The sequence below is a fragment of the Pimephales promelas genome, chromosome 17 (assembly GCF_988280905.1).
Source record: "Pimephales promelas chromosome 17, fPimPro1.hap1.1, whole genome shotgun sequence".
Taxonomy (NCBI): Eukaryota; Metazoa; Chordata; class Actinopteri; order Cypriniformes; family Leuciscidae; genus Pimephales; species Pimephales promelas.
In genome coordinates this window covers 3,496,245-3,511,502 of record NC_142785.1, presented here as the reverse complement: position 1 = coordinate 3,511,502, position 15,258 = coordinate 3,496,245, and the positions used below count along the sequence as shown (strand labels likewise).

General features: G+C 38.1%; 1 protein-coding gene across 1 annotated transcript in view; it reads left to right on the top strand.

Moving 5' to 3' along the window:
• The first annotated feature begins 2,417 nt into the window (after nucleotides 1–2,417).
• Nucleotides 2,418–15,258, top strand: part of col1a1b (collagen, type I, alpha 1b) — a 29,255-nt gene continuing 16,414 nt past the window's right edge. Inside the window, exons 1-30 of the mRNA XM_089121778.1 lie at nucleotides 2,418–2,598; nucleotides 3,758–3,946; nucleotides 4,430–4,479; nucleotides 4,680–4,706; nucleotides 5,120–5,215; nucleotides 5,690–5,755; nucleotides 6,032–6,076; nucleotides 6,250–6,303; nucleotides 6,400–6,453; nucleotides 6,548–6,601; nucleotides 6,705–6,758; nucleotides 7,548–7,601; nucleotides 7,738–7,782; nucleotides 7,873–7,926; nucleotides 8,259–8,303; nucleotides 8,583–8,636; nucleotides 9,442–9,540; nucleotides 10,133–10,177; nucleotides 10,284–10,382; nucleotides 11,481–11,534; nucleotides 11,609–11,716; nucleotides 11,816–11,869; nucleotides 12,690–12,788; nucleotides 12,876–12,929; nucleotides 13,039–13,137; nucleotides 13,828–13,881; nucleotides 14,004–14,057; nucleotides 14,167–14,220; nucleotides 14,363–14,416; nucleotides 14,541–14,585. Coding sequence (XP_088977904.1) covers nucleotides 2,517–2,598; nucleotides 3,758–3,946; nucleotides 4,430–4,479; nucleotides 4,680–4,706; nucleotides 5,120–5,215; nucleotides 5,690–5,755; nucleotides 6,032–6,076; nucleotides 6,250–6,303; nucleotides 6,400–6,453; nucleotides 6,548–6,601; nucleotides 6,705–6,758; nucleotides 7,548–7,601; nucleotides 7,738–7,782; nucleotides 7,873–7,926; nucleotides 8,259–8,303; nucleotides 8,583–8,636; nucleotides 9,442–9,540; nucleotides 10,133–10,177; nucleotides 10,284–10,382; nucleotides 11,481–11,534; nucleotides 11,609–11,716; nucleotides 11,816–11,869; nucleotides 12,690–12,788; nucleotides 12,876–12,929; nucleotides 13,039–13,137; nucleotides 13,828–13,881; nucleotides 14,004–14,057; nucleotides 14,167–14,220; nucleotides 14,363–14,416; nucleotides 14,541–14,585 — 1,995 coding nt within the window. The 5' untranslated portion in view covers nucleotides 2,418–2,516. The remainder of the gene's footprint in view (nucleotides 2,599–3,757; nucleotides 3,947–4,429; nucleotides 4,480–4,679; nucleotides 4,707–5,119; nucleotides 5,216–5,689; nucleotides 5,756–6,031; nucleotides 6,077–6,249; nucleotides 6,304–6,399; nucleotides 6,454–6,547; nucleotides 6,602–6,704; nucleotides 6,759–7,547; nucleotides 7,602–7,737; nucleotides 7,783–7,872; nucleotides 7,927–8,258; nucleotides 8,304–8,582; nucleotides 8,637–9,441; nucleotides 9,541–10,132; nucleotides 10,178–10,283; nucleotides 10,383–11,480; nucleotides 11,535–11,608; nucleotides 11,717–11,815; nucleotides 11,870–12,689; nucleotides 12,789–12,875; nucleotides 12,930–13,038; nucleotides 13,138–13,827; nucleotides 13,882–14,003; nucleotides 14,058–14,166; nucleotides 14,221–14,362; nucleotides 14,417–14,540; nucleotides 14,586–15,258) is intronic.

Sequence of the window (15,258 nt, the reverse complement as noted above, 5' to 3'; positions counted from 1 at the left end):
CACAGCCATTCAGAACAGCGTGAAAGCGCTCATGTGGGTTAACGTAGGTTGTCGCGTCTGGTTAGGACAAAAACTCTGATTAACATGGAAAAGATACCTTTTATCGCGTGTCGCAGCGCATGTACTTAGGACACGGTGTTACAGTAAAAATGCTACAGTCCAAAACTGTTAATTGGTTAACAGAAAGTTTCAGTACTATATACGGTAAATAACGAATAATTTTACGAATGTAATTTTACTGTAAAATACCGTTAAATTTAACCGTTTTTGAAGGTGAAAAAGAATATCTCATTTAAAAAAATGTAAATTGACGTTCCCACAATTCCCTGTGAGACACTTGACATTTTATGTATTTTTTGTTGAAATAATTATGTTTCCTCATAGTTTTCTTGTAAGTATAAACAAAGTCTTTTTTTGTCTCTGGTATAAATCTTTTTGTGTAAGACTGTGATGAGCTTTGATTGATCATGTGACTCATCACTGCTGTGATGCAATGGTACAAAACAGATATCAATATTTAAATAGGTTGGTAAATTAACATTACATCGGATAATGAAATACGGTTCATTACTGTAAATTTTAAGTTAAAGTAGTAGTTCACTTTTAAAAAAACTTTTGCTGATAATTTACTCATCCCCATGTCATCCAAGATGTCCATGTCATTCTTTCTTCAGTCGAAAAGAAATTAAGGATTTTTGATGAAAACATTCCAGGATTTTTCTCCATATAATGGACTTCAATGGGAACCAAACGGTTCAAGGTCCAAAAGACAGTTTCAGTGCAAACTGCAAACTGTTCAAAGGGCTTTAAATGATTCCAGACGATGAATAAGGGTCTTATCAAGCGAAACAAGCATTTAAGGTAACAAAGTTTACGTTTTATAAGCTCAAATGTTCGCCTTGCTCTGTTCTGTGATGCGCGTCGAACTCGTTTAGCAAAATGAACGAATCTTTTTTCGTGTCATTTGGTTCATTCAAATGAACTGAACGAGTTGACTCGGGAAAAGATTCAATCATTTTGATAAACGAGTTCGAACAGGAGAGTCACGAACGCGCATCACAGAACAGAGCAAGGCGACCATTTGAGCTAACAAAACTTTTTTTAAAAAAACGAGCAATCGTTTCGCTTGATAAGACCCTTATTCATCGTCTGGAATCATTTAAAGGTCTTTGAACAGTGTGCAGTTTGCACTGAAACTGTCTTTAGGACCTTGAACCGTTTGGTTCCCATTGAAGTCCATTATATGTTAAAAATAAAGTTCTGGCAACCACAACTGCCGTTTTTTTACCGTAAAAAAGACTGTTTTAGTCCGCCTTTGATTAGCAACATCTATACATTTATATGCAGTAGTAAATTATGAACTATCACAAGGCCACCTCCATCTCCCAGCATTGCTATTGCATTTCATAGTGAATAGACAACGCATTTTAAAATGTAAAGATGTAAGAAAAGGAGGTCAGACAGGGCCATGGCTCTTGAAGTTGCTACGTGTCCACAGAGCAATGAGTGGTTTGATATAATGCCAGATGTTCTTCTCTCTCTCTCTTTCTCTGTTTGTCTCTGTCTTCTCTTAACATGTTGCACATGTAAACCTAACGAATCACAGCTTCGCTCATATGTTCAGACATGCAATGGACATTTGCACAAATATGTTATGTTGTTGTTCTGTCTATGGCTATGTCTTCACATCTCAACTGTGGCATTGCGGTGTCATCGGATAAAAGTGTTATTTTAATATTTCTATTCTTCTTCCCTTTTTTATATGTTCATGTAGTTTTTATTCAATTTTAGCTCATGAACTTCCAATGATGGTCCAATAGAGAGTTCATTGTGGTCTTTTATTGTGACATTTTTCAAAGCATCATCTTCTTTTGTGTCGAAGAACATGTTTGGAATGACATGAGGGCAAGTAAACGATGACAGACTTCACGTTTCTTAACATTTAGAGAAAGAGTAAACCCTACTTTCTAATCCTTCCTTCAGTCCCAATCCTCCACAACATCATAAGTGTTCCTCAAACCCTCGTCTCGTTCAAATTCACCACTAATTCAATTCACCATCATGATCATCATCTGGCAACTAAACATGAAATGATCACATCCAATAAGAGGGTCCAGCTTGTCCAAGTCGAATTGAAACTGCTGATAGACACCCTGAGATTCAGACGACGACGATTTGATGAGCATGATATATCCAGAATCCCTGACACACTTCTCCATGTTTCAAAATGTCCACGTTGTAATGAGGACTCAGAATAGTTTGACATGTTTTAAGGCGGCCCTTAGTCTTGGCTGAAGGAGGGACTCGCTTTGACTTGAACATGTAGCAGATATCTAGCGCACTCAGCACCTCCCCAAAACTTTGGCATATAAAAGCCAGGGTCAAACATTTGTTTGCAGTAGGGAGTTTCTGCTAGGGTCTGGATTGGAGTTACACAGACCGGACCCTACGTGTATGATTGAGGACAAAACAGGATTCCCCTTGCCTCAAAGAGTCTACATGTCTAATATTTAGACATGTTCAGCTTTGTGGATATCCGGTTAGGGCTGCTGCTCGCCGCAGCGGTCCTCATGGTGAAAGGACAAGAAGAGGAAGATAGTGAGTATATGATTTTTACTCCTGCTTTTGCAAAGATGCTTGACAGAAGAGATTGGAGAACTCAAGAGGGGGAATTTTCAGCTTGTTTCAAGTGACCTGCAACCTAAAACTTCTTGGGAATGTCTCGAGGAGGGGGAAAAACTACCTTTTTATTCTCATCAACATTTTTATCTTCTAGAAATTGTAATTTTTTCCCATCCTGGCAATGCACGCGGAATTGTGTTCCTTCCTCGAGCGCTTGTTTGCCGCGCGCGTGCACGTACATGTTCCGTCACTATGTGATGTCCTCGAGCGAAGGATGCGCTGAGGGAAAAACGCGACACGGATGAGAGAACAGAGAACGAGTCGACAGACTACATTTAATGTCGTATATCCTCTCATTGTTACACCTGTTTGTATCCTGTCATGCGTTTTATAACGGGATATTACCGATTATCTCTGGATTACACGGTCTCTTGATATAGGTGCACCCGTCACTCGTAAAATTGACGTTTTTGAGCCTACACAGCAGCTAAAGTGTAACGATAGAGATACAATTCGGTGTTTTAGAATGACAAAGAAGCGTTTTATTTGATAAAGGAAAAACTTTGGTGTTCACTTCATCGTTTGGGAATGAGCGGGGCGTGACGGTGGTTTGCATGGATTTGGCGCCACCAAGCGGTGGATATTAATGCTGCGCAGGTCTGAAACACGGTGAGGGGGATGCAGGCCTATCTATCATTGTATACCACGCCCCATTAGGCCATTTTCGCTTAATTTACATCTTTTAAATTAATTATAATGAAAAAATAAATAAATATGGCGTCACACTCTGTATACGTCTGAATAATGGAGACTCGGTGAGACCTCTTCTACCTTCAGATTATAAATGTCATATTTGTTCTTTTTAAGTAAAACAAATGTGTATATTTTCTTTTCTTTTTGTTAAACCAGAAAGCATTTAAATGAAAGTTTCAGTTAAACTACTTTTTTGTAACGGTTCACTTTGATTTAGAGGGAAGCCAATATTTAGTTTAGCTGGGATTTTGGTGTTCTTGATCTTTTTTTTTTTAAAGAAAATGTGGAAATGGTTATGACCTCCCTGGACCTGTCGGCCCTTCAAATCATTCCGAAAGTGATTGACTATTCTGTGCTAATTCATAGCTGTTGTCCTTTACAGTCTCGTTCGGTAGCTGCACATTGGAAGGTCAGAATTACAACGACAAGGATGTATGGAAACCTGAGCCCTGTCAAATCTGCGTCTGCGACAGCGGGACCATCATGTGCGACGAGGTGATCTGCGAGGATACATCAGACTGTGCCAATCCAGAGATTCCCGATGGAGAATGCTGCCCCATCTGCCCCGACGGTACACTCACCTTCACCTTTGACCCAGTCACACGCTAGCTCTGTCGCCCTCAAGTGTGCAAACACTCAACCACATGCTTTGGGGAATACCTTTCATTGGCCTGTCATCATGTCGGAGACCCGTGGAGCGCAAACACAACACTGGATTCTCTCTCACCTCACGTGGGACTGAGGGATTAAGGATGTTTTTGCTTGTAGTCTTTATAGCCTTTTGGCTAATTATACTTCTTTTTTTGAACTTTTGTGAACAGTACATTACGGATAGTAGATCAATTGTTCCTGTGCATTCAAATATGCAAAGATTAATGACGTTTATAACTATTTGGATGTGCATTATTACGTCCTTTGATGCTTAAGGGATCAGTAGTTCATGTTGGGTATCTTATAATGAAAGTATCTCCAGATTTTTCAGAGTTTATCTATATCTTTACTTGAGCTGATTTAAGGTGGCACACTTCTGAAATACTTTTATTTTATTCCGTAGAAGAAGAAACGTCAGGTCCTGAGCCTCCCGTTGATCCATATGGTCCCATGGTTAGTGGGATTTATTTGGATTTTTCATCATGCACCTCATTCATTATTGATCATTAATTTGAATTTTACATTTGCCATACGACGTATACATATAAATTACGCACATAAAAGACCTCTTTATGTTATATTTACAGCATACAACAATATAAAGTGTCATAACATTTCTATTTTTTTTTATTTTATTTGTTTATTTTTTTTAGGGTCCTGGTGGTCCAAAAGGAGACCCAGTGAGTAGAGTATTTGTTTTTGAACACTAAATCATTATCATTATAATAATGCATTACAGCTATATTTGATGTATATATTGTTGATGTATATTGTTTAGTACAACTAAAAAATAGGCCAAAGTAGTTTGTATTGATTTGAAAATCAGTTGCAAATGCAAAGAATTTGGGCATTTGAGGCTTTTAACCTGCTGACCTCTACTTGTCTCGCTGACCTTTGACCTCTATAACATGAAAGATTAGGTATTTGTTTAATACACATGGTGTTACTCATTCCAATTTTCAGTTTTCACTTCATAAGATCACTTGTGAATCACATCCCAGCAACACTAAACTAAGAGTTGGCTAAATTTGGCTTGCTTTGCTGATGTGTCATCGCTCTGATTGATCATGGATCTCCGCTGTCTGTTTCTCAGGGTCCTCCAGGGCCTCCTGGCAGAGATGGGACTCCCGGAGAGAACGGACTCCCTGGACCTCCTGGTCCTCCTGGAACCCCTGGCCTCGGCGGTGGAGTAAGCGACTCAATTTTTTACTTTGTAAAACTGTGACTCTGCTTTGGTTGCGTCAGCATCATTATGAATAAGCTTGGGAGAATCTTATTGTGTTGGGCCGTATTCAAAAACAAATCTGGTTGTGATCTTTAAGTTGCGTTCTGCGACCCAAAAGATTATTTTCTTTGGCATTCAAATATAAATATGCTTTTAAAAGTGCATGAAGAGTCTGTAGTTCAGTACCAACCATGTGAACAGCTCCCGTCATTCTCACCATTATAGATTAAAGCACACGATGCACTCTATTAAAGCAAAAAATATGACATAACTGGGGTATTTGTGATATTTCAGCTTTTTAAAGTATTTACACAGTGTAGTAGCTAATATTGTGAGATTAAAAGGAAAACTATCCTTTAGTAGTGCAGTAGTAAATGATGAAATGATACAAACCTTAAACTTGCATATTGATTCATTAATTGTCCTTGTTCCCTGCAGTCTTTCCTTTCCCAGATGGCTTATGGCAGTGAGAAATCCAGCGGCCCTCCTGTTCCCGGACCACCAGTACGTCAGCTTCTCTTTTCCCACTCGACCTCCTTTCCTTCAAGATCTCACAACGAATATGCATCACTTTTACACAGTGATTCACAGTCTTATGGATAGTGTGCATCTCTTTATCATGATTAACTTTGTCTGTAATCTATAATCGGCCACCTCGCTTTCTAGATTTCGGCCTCCATTTGCACTGCCTTCTGAACTACAAAAACGTACATGATATTGAATATAAGTACTGTTTAATCTATGTTATTTTAATTTAAAATGTTGTTTTCTCTCTTATAGGGCCCTATGGGTGCTCGTGGCCCCCCTGGATCTGCAGGTTCACCTGTAAGTCTATTTCTAGTACAAAATGTTGTTGTTTTCCTAGAGCAAATAAATCGGCTAGTCTGTTTTTATTTTTTTTTAGTTTTTACATTGAAGTCCTGAGTATTGTCAGTAAACCTCATCCATCCAGTATCTCCCGTCTGATATGTAACTGTATTTGTGTGTATTTTTCACAGGGCCCTCAGGGATTCACTGGCCCCCCGGGTGAGCCTGGAGAGTCTGGTTCTCCTGTGAGTATCTTGCTTCTGAGGTTTTAGTGTCAGTTTTGCTGTGAAGTGAAGACCAGCAGCTTGTGAACATTATTCTTCTGCTGTTGTTGCCTGCAGGGTCCAATGGGTTCTCGCGGTTCTCCCGGTCCTCCTGGAAAGAACGGAGAGGATGTGAGTTTTCTTTCTTCTCACTCAAATCACCTCTGAATCAGACCGTCAGACGGGCCTGTAAGTCTCTTCTCATCTCTCTTCTGCTCTTCCTCAGGGTGAAGCTGGCAAAGCAGGTCGCCCTGGTGAGCGTGGAGCTGCTGGGCCTCAGGTGCTCATGCTTTCCTCATTTATACACACACATTGCACTCATGAAGTATGCTCACTGGAATGAATGAAAACGTCATGATTATATTCTCTTGCTTATTTCACAGGGTGCTCGTGGATTCCCAGGAACCCCTGGACTCCCTGGCATCAAGGGACACAGAGTGAGCATGACCCCACATTTCTACTGTAGTTTTAAATTGTTTATTCACGTTTAAGGTAACACTTTAGTTTAGGGTCTAATTCTCACTATTAAGTTGCTTATTATCATGCATATTACTTGGATATTGGCTGTGTAATTGTACTTAATAATCCCTTAATCACCCAATAATTTGACCCTAAACTAAAGTGTGACCATATACTGTATATAGAAATAGATGAATGCACACATTATTTTTTATTTTCTATTTTATTACATATTGCATACTACATATTTTTCTGTTCATCCATAAACCACCATATGCATTTTTGTGTTTTGCAATACTGCCTGCGATATATATTTCTATATATACATTATTAATGTACAGTTACATTTAATCATTAGCAGACACTTTATCCAAGCGACTTAAAAATGAGGAGAGCAATACTTATTAGCATGCATATTACTAGGATATTGGCATGACCGTATTCTACATCCCTTAATCACCCAATAATTTGACCCTAAACTAAAGTGTGACCATATATATTTGTAGATGTATAGAAATAGATTGATGCACACATTTGATTCCATTGTTATTTTTCTATTTTATTACATATTGCATAATATCCATAAACCATTTTTGACTTTTGTGTTTTGCAATACTGCCTGCGATATAAATTTCTATATATACATTATTAATGCACATTTACATTGAATCATTAGCAGACACTTTTATCCAAGCGACTTACAAATGAGGAAAGCAATAGAAGCAACAGTTAAGTAACAATGCAATGTTTTCTGTTGTCTCTTACAGGGTTTCCCTGGTCTAGATGGCGCTAAGGGAGACGCTGGCATTGCTGGACCCAAGGTTAGATTTCCGTTCAATTGTATGCCCTTGTATACACGCAGATATTCAGTCTGTAAACATGCATGCTAATTTGACTTTACAGATGTGCTGATATAGTGTTGATTCTCTGTTGATTGTGTCTCCTCTCTGGTAACAGGGAGAGACTGGTTCATCTGGTGAGAATGGTACTCCTGGAGCTATGGTGAGTGATTATAGATGGATTTAAAGTCCATGAAAAATTCTTCGAAATGATGCCATTTTTCTCACATTTCCTCGTCCATCATTCTTTCAGGGTGCTCGTGGTTTGCCCGGTGAGAGAGGTCGCCCTGGACCCCCTGGCCCTTCTGTAAGTGTCACATCCATGAGAATAAAAACCACCTTTCATTTTTACAGTACAGTCAACAGAGTATCACATATTCACCTCTACTGAGACTCATCTAATATACTGTTCAGCTTATACAATGCAGTTCAACTTATTCAATGCAACTCAAATCAGTGCAAATTATCTCTGATTCAGATAATCAAAACGAATTGAAATATATCTTCCACTTCTGTTTAAATGCTCTCTTTTGGGCTTTTTCAAAGGCAATATCTTCAGGCAGGGTTCAAGGCCATCATTCAGTGTCATTATTGGTTCATAATTCGTAATCTTTTTGTTTGTTTCTTTGTTTTCTGCAGGGTGCTCGCGGTAATGATGGCAACACTGGCGCTGCCGGACCTCCCGTAAGTCTCTTAAGACCAATATTCTGGTAATACAGCAGTTATTTACTAGAAGAATCTATTGATAATTCAAGTATCACAATACTCCACACACAATATCTTTATTGATACTGAAATACAATTGAAGCTGTTGATTTGGAGGAATGATTCAAGTAATCATGAGGTTATGTTATTAGTACTACAATATATTGTTACACCTACTACAGTGATCAAAGCAAGAGGAGTCGAATTAATCATTTTCATGTGTTTAATTCACTTATTATTATTTTTCTGCTACATTAGGGACCCACCGGCCCTGCTGGTGCTCCTGGTTTCCCTGGTGGTGCTGGTGCTAAGGTACGGTACACACTGCAAATGATGGATTTCATTATGGAATTGTCTACTCTATACTCTGTAACATTGAAATTAATTGTTTGAAACAGTGCACTTATTGCACAAACCAGATACATTGTTTTTTAGTGTTATAGCAAAACTGGTAATTTACAACACTTGTCCATAGGAGGCTATACATTTCACAAAACACAACACAGTACAATGTACAAAACACAGTACAAAACAGTACATCGTACATCTATAATTACACTGTTGACCTTAACCCACTCTTAAACCTGTCACATGTGCCACCTCAAAACCAGAAAAATTGTTTTAGGTAACACTTTATTTTTTTATAGTGTCCTTGTTACATATGTTACATGTACTTGCTGTAGTAATAACACTAGTTATGCATAAGTGCATTGCTAACCCTAAACCAAACCCAATTCCTAACCCTATAGTAAGAACATGTACCTTACACTGTACAAGTACATTTGCAATACAAAATGAACTGAATAAGTGCATTGTACAAAACAATTAATATACACACATTACACTCATGGTCATTTTACATTACATTTACATTTACATTACATTAATTTATGGTCATGTATTAGTACAACTGTCAACAGTTGTCATGTTGATTAAAGTAAACAAGCTATAAGTGCTTCCTAATTCTAACTGATTGTTTCTTGACCCTGTTGTTGCATCTTCAATATACCAATAAAATATTATTTGGATAGAAGTGTCTACTAAATTAATAACTGGAGTCACCCTCCTATAAATAAACAGACAATTCACAGTTTTTTCTTCTTTTTGGCTTCTGTAGGGAGAAACTGGCGCTGCTGGAGGCCGTGGTTCAGAGGGACCCCAGGGAGCCCGTGGTGAGCCTGGTAACCCCGGACCCGCTGGTGCCGCCGGCCCTGCTGTGAGTATTTGCATCACAAAACATCAATGTGTATTTGCTTGAAAGATTTCAAATGAACAACAATTCAAAAGGAAATTTGCTTGCATAGTAGCTACAGAATAATGGTACGTTTAAATTACAGTTGTAGATTCATATGGAAACTATATTATCTGCTAAATAAGACATGAAGACACAACATTTGATACTTAAACTATGCATCTTTTCAATACAAATAAATTTGGAGTCCCGAAAGGGACACGGTAATGGAAAAAATATGAAATGGTAGGAAATTTATGTGTCAATGCTTTTGAGAAAATTTTGAGTTTGAATGCAACATTTCCCAGGGGAACGCAAAACTATTGCAAGGGTTTTGCAAAAGCATTGAAATATTTTATTTTCTCCCATCTCATATTTTTTTCCATCACCATGTTCCTTTAGGGGCTCCTTAAGTTTGAGAATCTTGTATAAAATGTACAAAAAATGCAAAAATGAATAGCCCACCGAAAGCTGAAATGATCTACAAAACAAAGTGTGATTGGAGTATAATTTAAATGAATTGAAATTAATTGAATGTTGTGGAGAATAAGACATGACTCCACCTTTTTCTGCACAGGGAGCTCCTGGTAGTGATGGTACTCCTGGTGGCAAAGGATCTCCTGTAAGTATTTCTATGCAATATATAACATCCCACACCAATTTTTCTTTATCTTTTATTTATGTGGTTTCCCTCTTTATGGCTGATGATTTGCAATGGTGTTTTGTAGGGTGCTGCTGGTATTGCTGGCGCTCCTGGTTTCCCAGGTACCCGAGGACCCGCTGGACCCGCTGGCCCGTCTGGTGCTCCTGGCCCCAAGGGAAACAATGTATGTATACTGCATTTGATCAAGACTGCATTCAAAGTATAGTAATGTTTCAGTGCTTTCAGGATTGCAGATATGCTATCTTTAGTTTTGAAAGGTGTGACTTACGGCTGGATGCAGAACAGATTTTCGCTCCGGTTTGCAGTCTGATCAGTAGATGCTATTATCCAAAAATCAGCCTGGTTATTGGCAGTCAGAATTGACACAGCAATGTATGATGGATACAGGCTCTGATTTAAAAAAAAAATTATTCAGTCAGTGCAGATCAAGAATATTAGATATTTTAGTCGATTTTAGAACATGCATTATAGGGCTAGGGTTAAAATAGCAATTTACAGATTTGAATCGATTTTCATTTTGATGAACCAATAGACCTTATTCAGAGCAGCGCCATGACAGGTTTGAAAGTGAGGCTGTGAGGGATAAACTTATCGTGTTTCCAATGGCATCCGCTGTAAAAAGCTGTATAAAGCTCCTAGATAGCTTGCAATTTTCCACAGCTTACATTGTCGGGAGTTTTTTGTCAACTGAAATTTCTTGGAAAGATATTTTTCCAGTGTTTCATGAGCAGAACAATCCGAAAACACATTAAATAACAGTACAGCCCATTGAAGAGATGCATGTCTATCCCTCACAGCCTTGCTTTCATTTTCATTAAAAATCAAAGATGGCGCTGCCGTGAATAAGGTGTATATCTTATTATCGATCTTTTAGCCTGTGCTGTATTGAACAAAACATTATTTGTGGTGCCTCCCATCCAATAAATCATCATAATTGTTACTTTTGTTATGAAACAAAGCCTCAGCTTTCTAATTCTGCCATTTTATTATAAAATTCAAACAATAAGTACAAATTGCTTTAGCCGTCTCATTTCACTGATCATCTTTTCCTCTTTACTACTAGTTATAGCATAAATAAATAAGCTGTGTGGTGGTGTATTCCAGCCTTTAGGTGTTAATAGATCTGATTAAAAAATAACACTCTGTGCCCTTGAGCTACCTCTTTCCTGTCTTGTGAATTGCTTTGGATACAGAAGAGTCTGAAGAATAAAAGCACAATGAGCTGAGATCCGATATCTTACGTCTTATGCTCTAATTCCAGGGTGATCCAGGTCTCCAAGGCCCTAAGGGAGATGCCGGTCCTAAGGGAGAACCTGTAAGTAGCTTTGAAGCATGAATCATTTCCTAATATTTACAGAAACCTGTAATAGGTGCTATTCTCTGTCCTAGGGCCCAGTCGGACCCCAAGGTCTCGCCGGACCTTCTGGTGAGGAAGGAAAGAGAGGAGCTCGTGGTGAGCCTGGTGGTGCAGGACCCGTCGGACCCCCTGGAGCCCGTGTAGGTTAACCTTACCAAACTGTGACGGTTCCATTCCAGCATTCGATGCCTTTTTTTTGCTTGTTTGTTTCTCACCTTTTGTCTTTTTTCTTTTAAAAGGGGGCCCCTGGCAACCGTGGTCTGCCTGGCAGTGATGGAGCACCTGGACCTGGGGTAAGATCATTGAGCTCACAAATCAAGGCCGTAAATCTTGCTAAACTGTATCTCTTAACACTTTAGTAAATGGAAACCTTAAAATGTGCCTTACACTACCAGTCAAAAGTTTGGAATTATTAAGGCTGCATATATTTAATTTTAAAAAAGTCAAATGTTTAAAAGAACTGTTTTCTATCTGAATATTTGTTAAAATGTAATAAAAGCTGAATTTTCAGCATCATTACTCCAGTCTTTTTTAAAAAAAAAAGAGGATATTCATAGTTTTATTCAACACAGACACAGAGATCAAAAGTGACAGTAAAGACAATTATTTCAAAAGTGTCACAAAAATGTTACAAAATATTTCAATTTCAAGTAAATGCTGCTCAAAAAACCCTAAAAAGGGTTTCCACAATAAATTACATCTTAAAATATATTAAAATAAAAAACATATTCTTATAATATTTCACAATATTATAGTTTTTACTGTATTTTTGATCAAATAAATGCAGTCTAGGTCAACAGAAGAGACTTAATAAATCTGATTTTAAGTTAGAAAAATTATTTAATCGTACTGAAATTACATAAGAGTATACCTCAGGTTTACATAGTTCAGTTTAGTTTAACACATATCAACATTCAAATCTAAAATTGTCTTCTGCTATTAAACTACAGACTAATCTACAGACTAATTTTGAAGGGTTTAATGTGTGTATTAACAGCACAGCACTCAATCTAGACCTAACTGCTCACTGTAATGCTGTTAAGGAGCTGTCCAGGGTCCTGTAGAAGAAGATTGCTGTTGCTCAAATACTAAAAGTGGCCATTTATATCATAGGGTGCCCCTGGTGAGCGTGGAGCTAATGGAGCATTGGGACCTCAAGGAGCCACTGGAGAGTCTGGTCGCCCCGGAGAGCCAGGATTGCCTGGATCTAAGGTGAGAAACAGTCTCTTTAATGTTATGTAAAACCATATTAGTTGTATAAATAGTCTGTATTTTCACCTAACCCGATGCTTGTTGTAGGGTATGACTGGTGCCCCTGGAAGCCCTGGGCCTGATGGCAAAACCGGACCTTCTGTAAGCTAATATAAAATACATATACATTATAATTCTCTGCATGTTTTTGTTTGTATGCAATAAAAGACTCATATGAGACACTAAATCTTTGAACCTCTTTTAAACGTAGGGTGCTCCTGGACAAGATGGCCGACCCGGACCTCCAGGACCTGCTGGATCTCGTGGTGCCCCTGGTGTGATGGGATTCCCTGGTCCCAAAGGAACTGATGTAAGTTACTGCAAAATAACCTATGAATTATATATCTAAATAGCTTTATCTTGATCTAAACAACACGTTTAACCCTGTAGACCCTACTGTATCATATCCTCTTTATCAAGGCCTCTAAATTATCATCATGATTAAATCATGTCATCTGATTGATAGTTTATTTAGACTTTTTAATATTTGAAGACGAACATTTACTGGATTGAAGCATCTTAGGTTTACTAATCCATAGAGTATGGAATATGATCCATCAGGCTTTTGATGCATCATCCTTGTATTGTATTGAATCATATGTTTTAAAACTACAGAGCTTTGATCACAAAACTAAGCATTTAAATATCATACTATTGGAAGATATAGAGTTATGACTGATATTTATATGAATTTTATGTAAGTAGTAATTGATTTACTACTTTTTGGCTGTAGAAATATCAGCACCTGAATCAAACTTCATAATTTTGCTCAAACGTCTCCTCAAGTATGAGCTTCATATTCTCACTATATCATACTAAATGATCCATAAAAGCCTGATGTATAAATATAAGCTTCAATAGACTGTTCCTTTTCGGATATTTGATATGTCTTTACAGGGTTTATTTCTTACTCAATTGTAAAATAAAAAGATTCCTTTATGAATATCAGATTTACAAACTGCTTAATGATATGTTTAATACATTGATTTATTTCTCTTAGGGTGAGGCTGGTAAGGCTGGTGAGAGAGGTGTTGCTGGACCCCCTGGTGCTTTGGTACGTCCTAAATTGTACCAAACTTTAATTTGCTTTAAACACTTAGCCAAGTCTGGGTCATCTCCAGACCTGTCTGAGCAGGTGCATTATGATGCAGTGTTTGTTTCTGTGTGTTTTTATAGGGCGCTCCTGGCAAAGATGGTGATGTTGGTGCACCTGGTGCTCCTGGACCTGCTGTACGTGTGCTTAAACCTCTTAAATTTGATGTGATAATAAAAACTCCCATGGCAATGTGAACTGTTTCTGGTCTTGCTTTAACTTTCTCACTGGTCTGGGATCTCTTAGGGACCATCCGGAGAGAAGGGAGAACAGGGATCTGCTGGTCCTCCCGGCTTCCAGGTACGTTTGAACACCCTTTTTATATTTACTTTAAGTGTAATTTAATCGAAAATATGTTTCAGACTGGTTAAGATTAGTAGCTAATTGTAATTGGTTTAGTCGTTTGAATGGACTTAAGCAATCAATGTTTCTTCTCTTACAGGGTCTGCCAGGTACACAGGGTGCCACTGGTGAGACTGGCAAACCTGGCGATCAGGTACGTGTGCTCACTTTATTTAAATTTCTGTTACAGTAATCAAACAAAATTCTGGCCTTACTTCTTTATTTATCTAATGCAATCACAAATATGTTGGTTATTAATGATGTTCACTGTTCAACAGGGCGCTCCTGGTGAAAGTGGTCCTGCTGGTCCTTCTGGTCCAAGAGTGAGTATCTCTTTCTAAATAGAAAACGATTTTCTTCATCTCGATCAATTCTTAAAGGTCCCCTGACATTGTATTATTTTATTATTTTATAATGTTTCCTGGGTTGCCCTTATAATGCTAGTGTGTTTTTTAGATCAAAAATAGTCATATTTATAAATAAAAGGCATTTTTCCTAGCCTGATTTGCCCTTGATTGGCATTTTTTTAGCCTCTGATTTGAACGCTCTGTTTGAAGGGGCGTGTCTATGTGGGATTCAGTGAAACCGCCCACTGCTGTGATTGGCTGACATGCTTGCATATGAAATAGCTACGTATTACATTTGAAACTCTCTCGAATACTTTTGACTACAGCTATAATATGTTTTTACTATTACAGCTATCGAGATTACCGAATCGTGAGAAGTTTTTAAAGTATTTAGATCTATTCCCATCACATAAAATGTTGCTGTGATGAGCATTGAGCAGCAGAGGACAGTCTGTCGATCGCCACAATGAAGATCTCGTAGTTTCTGCACTCTCTCTCTAATGCTTTCACCAATGCAAACACGATGATGTACAGTAAGAGCTTCGTTGTGCAGTGATTTCATAACGAGTTGTCCAGATAAACTCGCGCTGTGTGGAAAGATTGTTCTTTAATCGCTTTCTGGATGTAATTTGTTCACAATTTAAATACG